Genomic DNA, 16,745 nt, shown 5'->3' on the forward strand with positions numbered 1-16,745 from the left:
GGGGCACACTTGTGGCCTAATCAAGGAAGAAAAGAAATGGTTATGTTGAGTCTCTGTGCTGTGAAAGCACTGCAAGCTCAGGAGGGAAGGAACTGCCAGAGTGTAGTGAACTCATTTTAAATATTCCGTCGTTTTGCCATGTGTGTCTTTCAGTGGGTCAGGGCGAGGAGCTATCTTCTGCTGTGACAAGCCCGGGAGAGATGCTTGCGCTGTGGCAGAACTGGATGTTGGATCAGCCACTACAGTATTCCACAATCAAGGAAGACCTGCCATACTTGAACCTAGGACCAGGTGGTGGTCCTGATGCTTCTGGATCCCTGTCTAGGAATAATGATTTATTTATTTAGTGTGTTTTGTATACCGTCATTCGGTTTTGCCATCAGAACAGTTTACAGTGGTGTCGTGAAATAAGGTTGGTTACAAACATAGACGCGGCAAAGAGTTATACAAAAAGAAAAGGTATTGGGGTTTGAGTGGCTGTTGTCTGCTGGAGGTAAAATAGTAGTGAAATAGGGGAGGGGAATGGACAAAGAGGGCAGAGAGAATATTCTATCTGTCTCAGGAAAATAAAAGCAGAAAGTATGGAAAAAACAGTTAAATAAGCAAATCAGAAACGAGGAAAAAAATGAGCAAACTAAGAAAAATACAAAATATATGGAAAAATGAGTGAAAACAGTTAAAAAAAAAAAAAAAAATTGGCAAGGTGGGATGGAGTTTTTCTCAGAGTCTAAAACATTTTGGCTGCCATCTAACTTCTTGAAACATTTCCCAGCTCTTATTTGTCTAGTATGCCTTTGTCTGTGGGGCCAATGCAATAAAGTGCATTCAGCCTCACGCACAGGTTAACCTATGGTTAGATATGCGTTTTGGATGCGCTATACTAACACCTGATGCAATAAGGGGATTAGCTTGTCTAAAATGCACATCCAAACAAATGTGTAGCTAATAGCGCTCATCACATGTAAATGCCATGTAGATGAGACTATTAGCTATTCTCACAGGACAAGCAGGATGGTAGTCCTCTCATATGGGTGACATTATCAGGATGGAGCCCAATCAAGGAACACTTTTTTGTCAAAGTTTCCAGAACTTTGACTGGCACCTACTTGGCATGCCCAGCATAGCATCAGCCCTGCAGCCAGCAGGAGCCCCCCCTTTAGTCGTCTTTTTTCCACGCAGCAGTAGCCACACGGGTTAAGGAGCTCTTCAGAGATTCCTGACAAGAATTTTCCTCACGGAACTTATTTCAAAAAATGTACCCCACAGGGATCCCCTTATTGATTTCTTTGCTCTGCGGTCAAACGGTAAGTTTGTTTGCCCATTTGCAGTTGATTCCCGTCGAGTTTTTCCCTCGCAGCCTACCGGCCATCGACCACACCGCGACTAAATTTTGTCGAAGCATTGGCGTCTGGTTTCCATCCGTGCCCCAACTGCATTCAAACATTGTCCATCACTGACTCTTACACAGTCTGTGTGATGTGTTTGGGGTCCGGCCACAATGTCCTTACTTGCACCAAATGACACCAAAAGGTTGCAAGGCTCGGCTCTATAAGATGGGTCTTCTCTTTCAGCCAAAAACCCTGACGCCATTGATAGCTTTGATGTCGTCTGAACCAGTGCCATCTACGTGTTGCCAGCACTGGAAATCCACTGCTACCTGATCGGCCTCAACGACTCCACGGGTGTCAACACCCCCCCCCCCCCCCCCGTTCCCCCCCCCAGGAAAAATACCAGGATGAACAATGAGAAAAACATACACACAATCATCGTAACCTTAGGCCATCGATACCGGTAAACCCTCGACACCGACGTTGTCTGAGCCTCAGACAAAGAAGCCCTGTACAGAAAAGGTTTCATCCTGGTCTCCTGGCCTTCAAAAAACACCTCAACCTTAAACCAGCACATATCACCTCACCCCCTAATTTTGAAATTGGCCTTTTCAAATCCCCTACGCTACAGATCTGCCTCATCTATGCTCCTCCTGGCTCCATCGAGCGTGATCCCTCCCCCATAACTGAACTTATCGCTGCTAATATCAACATTGAAATTCCGTCCATCATACTAGGGGATTTCAACCTCCATATCGACTCCATCCCCCTCACCCCTGCTTGCAAAACCTTCCTCACCTCCCTCCACGCCATAGGACTCAAACAGATTATCTCCTCACCGACCCATCGAGCGGGACACTCCCTAGACCTCATCTTCATAAACCAGAGCTTTCTCCCCCCCCCCCCCCCTCCTGTTCCCCAGTCCCCTGGTCAGACCACTTCCTCATTGAAGCAACACTAACTCTTAACACTCCCACCCCCAGCACATAACACTACTTTTATCTCCAGAAAACCCTGCTCTAGTGAGGCACTCTCCCTTGCAATTTCCAATGCTCTACCAAACCTGGACTGTTCCAACCCCGAAGCTGCCCTCTCATCTTGGAACAAAATCACACTTTAAATTGCTGATAAATTATGTCCAATATCCAGATGTGAACTGAAACAACTGACTACAAACCGCCAACCTTGGTACACAGCTGAGCTGAAAGCCTTAAAACACAAACTTAGGCAGCAGGAAAGAATCTGGCACAAGGCCCCATCCTCCCAAAACGCCTCCATCTACAAATCTGCCCTTCATCTCTACAGAACCTCCACCCTCAACACCAAACGCGACTTCTATGCCTCTAAAATCCATGAATACATGTATAACCCAAAGGTGCTGTTCACCTATGTTGCCGACCTTACCAAGTCACCCCAAGCCCCAGCCCTTGACAGTGAAGCCTCCGCCAAAAGTGAAGAAATCGCCCAATACTTCCACAATAAAATCGCCAACATTCTCCTCAGATTCCAACACCCGACATCCACAACCCTCTCCTCCTCCTTCCCCCCCACTCAGACCTCATCACCACCACCCTTGAAACTCTGGAGCCTACCTCAGTCAAGGAAGTTTAAGCAGTTCTAAAAAAGCTCCGTCCCGCCTGTCACCCTTCCGATACCATACCCACCAAAAGCCTCCTCTCCATCCTGAACTCCATTGCCAAGCCAATTGCGGACTACATTAACTCCTCCATCTCTTCAGGATGCGTCCCTGACCCACTCAAACAAGCAATTGTCAAACCTCTACTTAAGAAACCCTCTCTAGACTCCAAAGACCCTTCCAACTTCCGCCCAATCTCCAACCTACCTTTCATCTCTAAGATTATGGAAAAAATAGTTAACTCGCAACTCACCGAATACCTCAAACTACAAAATACTGCACCCCACCCAATTTGGTTTCCATAAGCACCTCAACACGGAAACACTTCTCCTCACCCTCTCTGATCACATCCTCAGAGGCATGGATCAAGGTAAATGCTACCTCCTTGCACTACTAGACATCCCCACGGCCTTTGACACCATTGATCATGACTACCTCCTTACCCGATTGTCTGAAATAGGCATTTCTGGTACTGCCCTCCTATGGTTCAAATCTTACCTATCCAACAGGAAATTCTCTGTCAAAATTGGAAGCGCCGAATCAGCATCCTACCCCCTGTCCCAAGGCGTCTCACAAGGTTCCTCCCTCTCCTCCACCTTATTCAACATCTATCTTACCCCCCTCTGTCACCTATTCACAGACCTCGGCCTCAAATTCTATCTCTACGCTGATGATGTGCAAATCATCATCCCCATTCAGAATTCTCTATCTAATACCCTGGCGTACTGGAATACTTGTCTCTCCACCATAAATGATTTCCTCACACATATCCACCTCGCCCTCAATACATCAAAAACGGAACTACTCTTCATATCCCCGCACCAACCCCCCAAACCCCTAATCTCTAATGACCCAGCCTTCAAAGTCACGTCATCTCAGCCATATGTAAGAGACCTTGGAGTTATCTTGGACCAGCAATTAAATCTAAAAAAATATATTAACTCCATCCTCAAAGAGGGATTCTTCAAGCTAAACATTCTAAAAAAAAAAAAAAAAGCTTAAACCCCTCCACCACCACCAAGATTTCTGGACTGTCATTCAGGCCACACTCTCCTCAAAACTCGACTATTGTAACACCCTCCTCCTCAGACTCCCCTCCTCCACCATCAAGCCTCTACAAATGCTCCAGAACTCCATAGCTAGGGTTATCACAAACACCAGGAAATCCGAACATATTACTCCCATACTCAAAGACCTTCATTGGCTCCCCATCACATCCCGCATCCTCTTTAAAACCCTATCCATTATCCACAAATCTCTTTACTGCCATAACTCTGACTGGCTTGATGAACCTTTCCTCCTCCACATGCTCCGATCGGCCCACCAGCACCGTCAATAAGGGGACCCTCACAATACCCTCCCTTAAAGCCCACCTCTCTTCCACAAGGGATAGAGCAATCTCTATCGCAGGCCCCAAGCATTGGAACTCCCTTCCAACCCCCCTTAAACTCGAATCATGTTACACTAAGTTTAGAAAGAAACTAAAGACCTGGCTCTTCCGAATAGCCTACCCCGATTAGACCTTTTTTCTCTGCAGTTCCTACACCGCTTGACACAAACTTTCACCCACGCTCCTAACCCCATGATGCACACGATTTGATCTTTGGCCCTTGTATATAAGTGTATATAATTTACTCCATATTGTAAAAAGTTCACTACCGTTACTGTTTCTGCACCCTCTGCATTATCTCCTTCTGCAGCTTTATGCTTTGTCCCCTCCCCATACCCCTGTTCATTGTACTTTCCTTCCTTTTTAGTTACAATGTAAACCGGTATGATGTTTGCACACTAATGTCTGTATATAAAAGCCTTAAATAAATAAATAAATCCTCTTCTGTCTCTGGATCACAGAGGCATACCCCACCTGGACAGGTACCGGGATCCGTGATTCCACCTTCACCGGTGGACCCTCCGGCTACCTACCCTCCCACTCCGGAACCAAGTATTCATGCCCCAGGTTTCTGTGAGGAATTAGATCGGATGATCCAAGAGGCCATCGGCAAAGCATTCCAGGGCTTCCAATTTCCATCAGTACCAGTTCCTCCTCTGGTCACTGACCCGATACCCATGGCGCTTGCACCACTATTGGCTAGAATGGACAAGTTAATCTGTGCCCTTCTACCGGTGGATCTGACTCCTTCCTCGCCAATTCCCTTGTCATTGGAGGAAGATGAAGAAACACCGCTCTTCATTCCACCATCGGGAGTGCCACCACTGACACATCCATCGGTGCCTCCCTCGGGACCATGTATGCCCAGGCCAGGGCCTTCAGGAATAACTCCGTTACTTCCTTCTGAAGAACATTTGGGAGCTGGTGATGACCCCTATCTTTGGACAGACGATTCATCCCAGGATTCTGATGATCTACCTTCACAGCCCTCCCCCTCCTGATGAAAGGAAGCGTTCTCCTCCTGTCCTTTTATTAATTTTGTAAAGGAGATTTTAATGTGTTTATTTACCAACATTCGATCTCATTGGTTTACATTCAGGTACTGTAGGTATTTCCCTATACCCAGAGGGCTTACAATCTAAGTTTGTACCTGACTTGCCCAAGGTCTCCTGGTTTGTAGCCCACTGCTCTAACCACTAGGCTATTCCTCCTCCCCATTCCAGCTTCAGACAAGAGGATTCTCGACATCAGATGGTAGAGCTTCTACAATTTCTTGATGCTCCAAAGGAAATCATGTCCATCTCTATTCATGACATTCTTTTGAAGAGAAACTGGGAGCACCCTGGCTTGGTGGCACCTGCTAACTGAAAAGCAGATGCCACCTACCTAGTTCAATCAGCCACTGGCTTCCAAAGAACTCAGTTGGATCATCACTCAGTGGTTGTAGAGTCAGCCCAAAAGAGGGCCAGACACTCCAAACCTCACTCATCCATTCCCCCAGGGAAAGATCAGAAGTTCCTGGATGCATTTGGAAGACAGGTAGCATTGCATCCTACCAACTCTACATGACCCAATACAATAGGGCCTTGCTTACGAAGATTCAAGACTTTGCTGAAGCCTTACCTCAGCAGTTCCAGGACCAACTTCATGCCCTAGCACAAAAGGGCTTAGATGCTGGCAAGCATGAAGTACGATCAGCATATGACATCTTTGACACCGCTTCCAGGGTGTCGGCAGCCGGTATCAGTGCAAGGAGATGGGCCTGGCTGAAATCCTCAGACCAGAGGTACAAGACAGATTGGCTGACTTGCCCTGTGCGGGGGATAATCTTTTCGGTGAAAAGATTCAAGAAGCAGGAGCGCAGCTAAAGGACCACCAAGAGACTCTGCACCAGTTCTCCTTACTGCCCTCTGATCCCTCATCTTCGTCCAAACAATCCTTTAAGAGGGATTGCAAGAGGTAATTCTACCGGCAGAGGAGATACTATCCCCCCAGCGTCCAGGGGTCGGCCTTCTAAGTCTTTCCAAAAAGGCCAACCTAGGCAGCCTAGAGGGCATAAATCACAGCCAGCCCCTCAACCAGATCCAGCGTCTGGTTTTTGTCTCCCTTCTAGAGAGCAGCACCCAGCTTCCACTATGCATGTGGATTATCTGTGGCAGCACACAACAGATACTTGTATTGAGCACCTGTTTTCTTGGCCCTGCACACAGCCATGTCTCCTGGGCGCCTGATACTTTTGAGCATGTCCTTTTTAATGTGGCAGCTCGTTAAAACATAACATCACACGCCCAGGAGAGGTGGAAATGGGTGCCTAGTTTGGATGCATTTTTTACGCATGTGATATTGCATCGGCCTGTGTGTCTTTTTTTTTTTTTTTTTTTTGTCTGGGTGTTTGGGTTTCTTTCTCTCTGTCTGTCTTAATATGGAGTAACTATATCTGTAGGATTTCTATCTGGCTTTGAGGGATCTGTTTTTCTCTGTCTGAGTACCAGTTCTGGCTCTTTGTGCCCATATGTGTGCATATGCGTGAGCAACTTGAAAAGAAACAAAATGGGGCTTTGAATCACTAGCTGGTAGTGTGGCTGCTTGATGGGTGTGTGTGTGTATGTTTGCAAATGTATATGGATTACAAATGACATGTATGCAGATAGTTCCAGACAGTATGGTTATTGCAAACCAGTATGCTCTTAAAGTACAATTTCAATCTCTGCATTTTTTTTATACAATAAAATAAAAACTGAAAAATGCTGCTTGCATAAGTATTCAACCCTTTAGATTAGATTAGTACTTGATAGAACCACCTTTTGCTGCAATAACAGCTTTAAGTCTGTTAGGGTATGTTTCCACCAGCTTTGCACACTGTTTGGGAGTGACTTTTGCCCATTCTTCCTGGCAGCTTTCCTTCAGGTTGGTTGGACAACGCTTATGGACTGTAATTTTCAACTGGTGCCACATTTTCGATTGGATCAGAGATCTGGACTTTAGCGTGGCCATTGTAGAACGTTCATCTTTTTAATATTAAACTACTCCTGGTTTCTATGGCTTTGTGCTTGGGATCATTGTACTGTTGAAAAGTGAACTTTCTCCTAAATTTTAGTTTTTTAGCAGATTGAAGCAGGTTGACTTGCCATATCTCCCTATATGTTGCACCATTCATCTGTCCTTCAATTTTAACAAGATGTCCAGTCCTCGCTGAGGAAAATCATCCCCACATGATGCTGCCACTCCTGTATTTTACTGTTGGGAAGGTGTTTGCTGAGGAATGGGCAGGGTTAGGTTTGTGCCACACACGAAATTTTGAATCTTGGCCAAAAAGCTCCATTTTTTTCTTTCATCTGACCACAAAACCTTATCCCGCATTTTAGCTGGGTCACTCTGATGCTTTGTTGTGTTTATTTTTCTTCAATAATGGATTCTTTATAGCCATCCTCCCATTCAGAGCAGTTTTTATTTATTTATTTATTTAACATTTTTCTATACCGAACTTCATGACAGGCATCATATCAGGCCAGTTTACATCAAACTTAGGGGTTAACTTAGTAAAAAAAAACATATAACAAGAAGGCCGAAGCGCAGTTACAAATAACAGGGAAAATGAACTTGGAGGCTAGAGTAGCCAGGAAATAAAGGACAGAAAAAACAAAACAAAACTGGAGAATGAACATGGAAGAATTAGCAATTACTGAATTTGTTCATTTAGTCAGTTGAGCTAAATCAAAGCACTGTTGCGATGTTATGCTTGAGGGAAGGCTTGGACAAAAAGCCAAGTCTTGAGTTTTTTTCCGGAAGGTTTTGTGAAGAGCTCTCGATATGGTTGATTGGTGCACCTCCACTCCAGTCTGTCACTGAACTCTGTAGCTTCTTCAAAGTGATTGTTGGCCTCTCTGTGGTTTCCCTCCCAAGTCTCCTCCTTGCTCTGATACTGTGTTTTGAAGGATGGCCTTGTCTAGGTGGTATGATGCAGCTTCCATTTCTTCACAATTGCTCCAACATTGCTCACTGGGATATCCAAGCATTTGGATATTTTGTTGCCTTTTTCCTATCTTGTGCATATCTATAACTTTACCTTTAATTTCCTTAGAATGCTCTTTGGTCTTAATTCTCACAGCTTTCCTTCAGATTCACAGTGTGACCAATCCAGAAAAGCTGACTTACTTTCTTTTTGTTTTTTGTTTTTTGTTTTTGTTGTGTTTGTTTTGTTTTTGTTGTTTTTGTTTTTTGTTTTGTTTTGGTTTTCACAGATAGAGGTCAATTGTAAGCCACTTGTTAGGGCAGTATCTTTCATCTGTGTAAACTTGAAGCTTCCATAGCACAGGGATTGAATACTTATGCAAGCAGCATTTTTCAGTTTTTATTTAATTGTATTAAAAAAATGCAGAGAACTAATGAATTGTGACTGAAAACTTTCTTTAAGAGCATCCTAGTTTGCAATAAACATACTGTCTGGAACAATTTTTCATTTGTATTCCACACACATCTGACTTTTGGGCTGTGTGTGTGGGGGGGAGGGGTGTCAAATAGTTTTGCAAGCCATTGTGTGGCTTGCCTCATTTTGGTTCCTGAAACTAAAGGCAGCAGGATGACACTTTAATCTCCTGGTTATCACTTTTCACAGGAATAACAAGTCCTATTTTTTTTTTTTTAAATATAATATCAGCCTCAGTTGAAGATGTGGTGGTGCCATTTTGTTGTGATGGCATCTACACACTCTATCAAATTTTTTTTTTCTCAGAACATAAGGGCTGATTAATCAGTGATTCTCACTAACGTGCGGAACCATTGGGTGACCTGCATCTGGTTCGGAATCCTCAATCAAGTTTTCACTTCCATGGACCTTGTTTCTGTACATTAATCTTTTTCATGCAGTAACATGGTAGCATTGTTCGCTCTTATGTTGTGCAAGTAAATTAGAAAAACAGCACTCATGCTGTATGGTCTTCTCTGTTCCAGGGGATCCCCCTGAGGAAACTTGTCATGGCAAAACAAGGGTGGTGTTGGGGACCTTATACCAGATCCAGGAAACTCCATCCAGATCTTTGATTTTTTTTTTCCATTCTAGCATTTGCAGGAGTTATGAGTAACAATGTGTGGAAATTTTGTGTGGTTACTTACGTGTGTAGATTAGTCTGTTATGTCCAGATAGAGGGAGAGTGGCAGTAGATGTACTTCTTTCACATTGTTTTTCAGCCATTGATTTGTTACAAGCTGATTTGTAGTTAGACTGAGCAGTGCTACTTTTCCTTAGTTATTGCACTGAACACTGTAACATGATACAGATACAACCTATCTAAATGTTTCATTTTGTTGATATTGTTACAGTACTATAAACTGTCCATTCTGTTGTGTAACTGATAGTATTTGACTCACATTTGTAGTTTATCTGAGGACCTCATACTTCATTTCAAGTATGTATTTAAGTTTATAGTTGACTATTAATTTTATTGATTTAAATGTATTAAAGTGCCGTTTTAATTTTGCAAGTCTGTTAGTAGATATTGCACATTAGTGCTTCTCTTCCCACACAGTAAGCTTTTGGGTATATTCATTGAATACTTTTTTGTATATACATTGCCTAATTTCTATTATATATTATACACACATACAGCCACAGGTTAGGAAAACACCCTTGTAAACTGAGCATCCATTTTCCTAACCTGATCGCAGTCAAGATTTTTTTTTTTCATGCTGCTTTCTATGATTCCTCCTACTCCCGAGTAGGAGGAACCACAGAAAAGCAGTATTTTTGACTCTTTTTTTTTGTGGTGGCTTGGAGTGGGTGAAGACTTAATGCCAGCTCTGGGGCTGGTGTTAAGTTTTGCTTATTAAAATGTGCGCGTGGGGAGCACAGTGTTTGCATTGGGGAAGTAGCTGATAGCCTTATCAACATGGCACTTACACGTGATGAGCGCTTGTAGCTACACGCTGGTGTGGACACACTAATCACATTTTTTTGCATCGGAAGCTATTCTCGCATATTGAAAATGTGCGTCTAACCGCTGAGCATGCTGTATTGCATTGGCCCCACTGGGCAGAAAGGGAGACTTTCACTGTGAAGTGCCTTAGTTCTGCTGTGATTGCCCATGTAGTGTATCAGTCTGACACTCTATCCCAGAAGAAAGATCCTGTTTGACATATGCAAACCATGCTAACTCCAGCAGAACCCTATGCTGTGAGGCACGATGCCTGAATCCCCAAGAATAATGCTTCTGGCATCTTCCAAGCTTAAAGTAGGTATGTGACCTGAGCATATTATTTTCCAGGTTTCTCTTTTGCAGGTTCTTTGTGTAACTGCAGCACTATTGGAAGTTTAAATGCAAGTCAGTGTAACAGGACAACTGGGAGATGTGAATGCACCCAAGGTTACATAGGTGTGTACTGCGAAATGTGTGAGGAGGGATTTTATCAGAACCAGACTAGTAACTTCTGCCTGCCTTGTAACTGCAGTACTACAGGAGCTGCCACTAGTTTTTGTGAGAGGTAAGTGTAGAACTTTTTTTAACTTCAGACTTTTGTCATATTCACCTGGTTGTTCATTGGATCAGTTGTGGAACTACACTGTGACATTTTGTATAGTTTTATATTATGTATTTTCCCCCAAAATTTAGATTACAAAATAAGGTTTAAAGTGCTGCATATTGGCACATTCTGGTTTTTTGTTTTTTTTAATATTTTGCAAAGCTTGTGAATAGGAAAATTTGAACTGAATGAGGTGCTGTGTGATTGGTTAGATCATCTTTCTGCATAATATATTATTGTCAGGACCCCAGTTTCCTGCAACAGATTTTAAGATATTGCAGTGAGGTCAGTAAATTCTGTGGCAAGGTTTTCAAGATTCTACAGCAATTTGTGGTAAAACTGCATAGAAATTCAAACAGACTATGCAAAAGAAACTGTTTTTAAAATTGAAATCCATTTATTATTTTTAAACAATATATCTCAGATAACTTGTGAGATAGATGGATAAGTATCTTATATACTCTGAGACATAAAGTACTTTCAAGAAAATATAAAAGACCATTACATTATTTCAATATAAGACAAAAAAGTGACAGTTCATAGCTAAGTTTGTAACGTGTCTTTACTTGATAAACAGTTGATTTTTGTACTTGGTAAATTGTATATAGTGAGGTCCATATTCAAAGCCATTTAGATGGATTATTTACAAGTTATCCATCTAAATGGCAAGGTATGCTAAAAATGCCCAGAGTATCAGCAGTTTCTTTCAATATCTTTCTCTGTAATTGTGTTATGGTAAGAGAGACAAAAAAGGATTGTAATAGCACACATCTGAAACTTGTCAGCAGTAGTGCCAGTCAAGGATTCTATGTATTAAAATTAATGCCCCATCTGCCAGCTGTGGAATACCAGCAGTTGCAGAGTTCCAAAAACACATCCAAATTGTAGTTGGTTTATGGTTGACCACTAATGCAAGTGCATTAACCTTTGTATAAAGATGAAATTCTTCCAAAGGGACTTAATGCCATCCAGGATTTGTATCAAAATCATCTTTGGTTTGATAAAGATTTATAAGATCTTTGAGAGAGCAAAAATTCTAACTTCTTTCTCTGTCCATTCCAACTTTACTTTCCAGTCCTGTTCACTGAAGGATAGGAGGAAATGGTGGAAGGGAAAAAGTATGAAAGAAAAGGGTTTCCTGCAGGGGAAGTTTGTGATTGGAGAGGCTAGAGCAAGAGTTGAGAGAGAAGGCAGTCAAGTACTCCGTAGCTTTCTTCAGAAGATTGAATTAAGAGGTAGGAAAGCTTCAGGAATGTTGATTCTGTGGCAGGTTGTCAATTATGTGGCAACAAGCTTATTATACAGTTTCTCCCTAAAACCAGATTGCTTGTTGTGAACTCTTACAGTTCTATTAATAGCTCTCTAGTACTAAGAGATATTAATAGAACTAAACTATATGCCCTAGTTCACATGGGTTCTTAATAAAGCCATAAGCAGAGATAACATAAGATGTGCCATGCTGACTCAGACCAAAAGTCCATTGAACCCTGTTTCCAACAGTGGTGGAAGGTACCTGGCAGTTTCCAAAGAATACATCTAATCCTTGTTGCTCACTCCCAGGGTCAGGTGGTGGATTTCCCTGAGACCACCTGGCTATTAATTCTTTATGGACTTTTTTCTGTCCATAAGCAGGGCTGAAATAGACATGATCTGTGGGTGATGTCATTAGGTGGCATTGGGCAGAACAGTCTCTCCAAGCTAGTAGAGCTTTGAGCTCTACTGAGCAGGTGTGGGAGTTCTGCGCAGTCGTTGCTTTTAGAATATCCTCAGTCTGTTAGTGCCCGTGGTACTGCATGGACACTTAATGTCTCTGTGACTGTCTCTTCAATTGCAAGAATTATTCATTCTCTCCTCATTACCTTTAGTGAGCCCCAAACAGTACTTTTCAGTAGTAAAAAGAAAAATCTTGCAGAGATGCCTAAGAAACTGACCAGTGGATTCAAGGCCAGGCCTTGCAGGTGCCTCATGTCCAAGATGGATGGCCATGATCTCTGCTATCAATGCTTGGGTCCCAATCATGGCTAAGTGAACTGTGCAGCCTGTGGCTGCATGTCGCCTCATTTCCAGAGGGTAAGCGTGACTAACATTGCTTCCCTTTGTCCTTCAGAAAGCAGGTCTCTGTCATAGTGGCCATTCCTTCTCCTTCTCCTCCTGCAGTGTCAACTTTGGTCCAGATTGCTCAGGTATGGAGGCCCATAGTGCATCAATGTGTAAGGTGGGCAGTCCGCTGTGACCTCTTTCATTGGACACACAAAAATAAGTCTGAAGTAAAACACTGAGAACCCTCAATGCACTCTGTGCAAGTGGAGTCTAGGCTAACTAAGAAACAAAAGCACTCGATACAGAACAAGAAAAAGCCAATAAAGCATCAACAAAACTGCACTGCCTGATGCATTCAAGAAACATCAACTGATGGCTAAGAAACACAATGCATCGATGCAGGAATCATCGATGCTCGTGGTGACACTTGTGTCGACACACCCAGTGTATGGAGCCTTGATGCACTCATCACCGACAAACTCTGCATCGATCCCCTTTTGATGTCCAAGTTGTTGATGCATCCAAAAAAGCTTGCACAGGCGCAGACCACGCACTCTTTCGCATTGCACTCAATGCATAAATCTACTATATCTTTAGATGACACACCAGCCATACAAGGCCAGTTGACCCATCCTGCATTAAGTTATCACAGAATCCTCCATCTCCATGCAGCACCTGATCTCTGATGATGATGATGCTACTATAAGGTCAGACGAAAGGGAGCAGCTTCTTCCACTACTGGCGGTTCACCCTGCGAAGCATTATTTGTATGAGATTTTAAAGGTGGTGCTGCTAACACAGCTGAATACATTATACAGAGCTTCCTTAGTGGAGGCTCAGCTTAAGGCTGTTGCCTTCCCATCACCCCCCCCCCCCCTTTCACCACTTATCTATCAATTGCACAGCTCCTATCCCAGGGACTTTGACTTCCTGCTGTTCTATTGGACAGCTCACATCTAATCATCCAGTCACAGAAGACCCTATTCTGATCTCTGAGGAAGATGGTTCACTTCTTACCCCAGCTTAAAGCTCCCAGCAGGCCATGGACCAGATTACAGATATCATTAAGAATTTCTTTGCATCTTTCATTCCTGAACCAGGAGAAACTACATTCTTGCCAGTTTACCTGATTCTTCCCACCTCTCCAGGAAGAGGACAACCAGGAACTCCACCCCTCACTGCCTCTTCCTCTTCAGAACACAAAAAGCTTACTTCCTGTGACATCCATCCATTCATCTGAGGACCCTGTGAAACTCAGTCCTCCACAGTCTTCTCAGTTGTTTTGATCCAGAGCAAAAGTTATGCGGTTTCTGAAAATCTTAGAAATCCCAGCCGAACCTTCAGTGCTACTGACTAATCAAGTGTTTACACACCTTACAGATGAAAATGTGGGAATCTCCCGTCTCCATTTCTACAGTATTTCATAAGCTGGACCTTAAATTTCAGATCAGGAAATCACCAGGTCATGGCATAGTTCAGCTGTCACACAATTTGGTTGTGGTGTAAAGTGTGATGAAAAAAGGCAAAGAGAGACTATTCAAATACCCCCACAGAGGAAAGACCACTGTCTCTCTTGTATGATTTTGGGAAGAAGATTTTTCAGGGCACTATGCTGACCACCAGAATCTCCCAACATCAATTTTATATTAAATACATTTTATGAAGGATTAAAATAAACAAAACCTTAATTCCTTGTGAGCAATTTTTTCTGCCCCCACTCTGACCTGTAGGAGGCAGTCTGCCATTTACTTTGAATAGTATACTAATCATTGGATGATGAGTGGCGAATCGGTATGCAATACCAATACTTTTAAAACGTGGTTTTAAAAGCACTTGTAAAAAACATTTTTCGTTATAAGCCAGCTGTTTTGATCTCCTCTGACTTTGCTACGCGATGTTTTAAGCCAATTGAAGTGGCTTCAAAGCCCCTGAGGCAGCTCTTTGAGCGAAACTCGGCCAGAGTCGGGCAAGCTTCAATAAAATCTTGTTTACAACCGATCCATCTACTCGTGTTTGTTGCTGATATCCACCTTGGACCAGTTTGCTTTCTTGGACCTACTAATCATTGGATACTATGGCAAGACTTCAGCTGTCTCCATTGGAGCATGACGTATGACCAGGCTAAGGGTGAGCTCGATAAGAGGAGCATGTACATGAGAAACTAGCCAACCATCCCTGTTTGGGAGATAATTTGTTTGGTGAAACACTAAGGGAAAAGTTGCCTAGATAAAAGAACCTCTCTACCTCAGTTTATTTGAACCTACCACCCAGAAAGGCTTACATATCCTACAAAAGATCGTATTATGCAAGACAATAGACCGTATCATTTTCTGCCGCTTCAGCCACAAAGACAATCTGCCCAGCAAGCTCCTCATGGGGTGCCCCAGGGAACACAGGCAACAAAAAATGAAGCTGAAGCAGTGTAGCAAACCAGGGCAGAGTTTTTTTGATACTGTTTGCTCTAACACAAAGTTTGGAACTCTGATTCAGCTTTAATTTAAAAAATGGAAACTGATCACTAGGGACCGCTGGATGTTGCAAAACATTCAAAGGGGTTACCATCTACACTTTGAGATTCAGCCAGTGCTCCCTCAAACAGTGATTCTTCCTCCTGACCCCTCTGCTGCAACTACAACAAGAAGTGACCCAACTCATCTTGCAGAATGTAATGCAGGCTATAACACCTACCCTACAAAATCAGAAATTTATACTCCCTGTATTTTTTTGGTCTGAAGAAAACAATTCTAGACTTTGGAAACCTCAACTACCATTTCCACAAAGAGAAATTCAAAATGATCTCTGACAGTCCTCCCTTTCTTGCCACAAGAGTATTGGAGATGCTCTGTAGGTCTCAGGAATGCATAGACTCACATCCCCATTCATCCTTTTCACTGGCCATACCTGTGCTTCAAGGTGGGGACTTACCAGTACAAGGTCCTTTTGTTTGTACTCTCTTCAGCTCTGCATGTCTTCATGAAATGTGTTGCAGTAGTAGTAGCTCACGTATGACACCTGGGCATCCAAAGTTTTTCATATCTGGATTGACTAGCTGTTGGTCACCCTTATCAGGGACACACTGCTTTCCCATCTGTCTCTTACTATCTAGACACTACGGTCCTTGGGGTTCGTGTTGAATGTACTGAAGTCTGTACTTCAACCCACTCAGACTACAGTTCATCTGTGTGATCATAGACACCGTACAACAACAAGCCATTTTACCTCTGGACTGTACCAAAACTCTCTCTTCCGGGAGGCAGGAAACTTACTGAAGACTTGTTTCCACAGCCCGGATGGTGCCTGTCCTTCTGGGTCACTGGTTGTTACCATTCATGTGGTTCCTGTAACCCATCTGCACATGAGGCTTCTGTAATGGGGTCTCTGGTCACATTTGGCAACTACCAACTCTCTAACTCTCACCCAGTGGCATCACCTTCTTTATCTCCCCTGGTCAGAAACTTAGGAGTCATCATGGATAACCAACTGAATTTCAAAAGCTTCATCAGCAACACTGTGAAAGAATGCTACTTCAAGTATTAAAAAGACTCAGACCCCTACTTCACCCCCATGATTTCAGATCAGTTCTGCAAGCAATCATATTTTCAAAGATTGATTACTGCAATGCTCTTTTACTTGGTCTCCCAGCTATTTCCCTAAAACCTCTCCAAATGCTACAAAATGCCACAGCTAGGATTCTAACAAAAGCAAGCAAAAGGGACCACATTACACCAATTTTAAAGAATCTCCACTGGCTCCCTATAAAATATAGAATCCTCTACAAAACTTTTTCAATCATCCACAAATCTATCTACAAAACCTCCCATCTTGACCTCAGGAT

General features: G+C 43.0%; 1 protein-coding gene across 2 annotated transcripts in view; it reads left to right on the forward strand.

The window, feature by feature from the left end:
• Nucleotides 1-16,745, forward strand: part of MEGF9 (multiple EGF like domains 9) — a 158,592-nt gene that overhangs the window by 22,614 nt on the left and 119,233 nt on the right. The window contains exon 2 of one of the 2 annotated variants that reach the window (XM_029614370.1): nucleotides 10,615-10,831. In XM_029614370.1, coding sequence (XP_029470230.1) covers nucleotides 10,615-10,831 — 217 coding nt within the window. The remainder of the gene's footprint in view (nucleotides 1-10,614; nucleotides 10,832-16,745) is intronic. The other variant, XM_029614371.1, reaches the window with a different exon arrangement.

Source organism: Rhinatrema bivittatum, chromosome 8, assembly GCF_901001135.1.
Source record: "Rhinatrema bivittatum chromosome 8, aRhiBiv1.1, whole genome shotgun sequence".
NCBI classification, from domain to species: Eukaryota; Metazoa; Chordata; class Amphibia; order Gymnophiona; family Rhinatrematidae; genus Rhinatrema; species Rhinatrema bivittatum.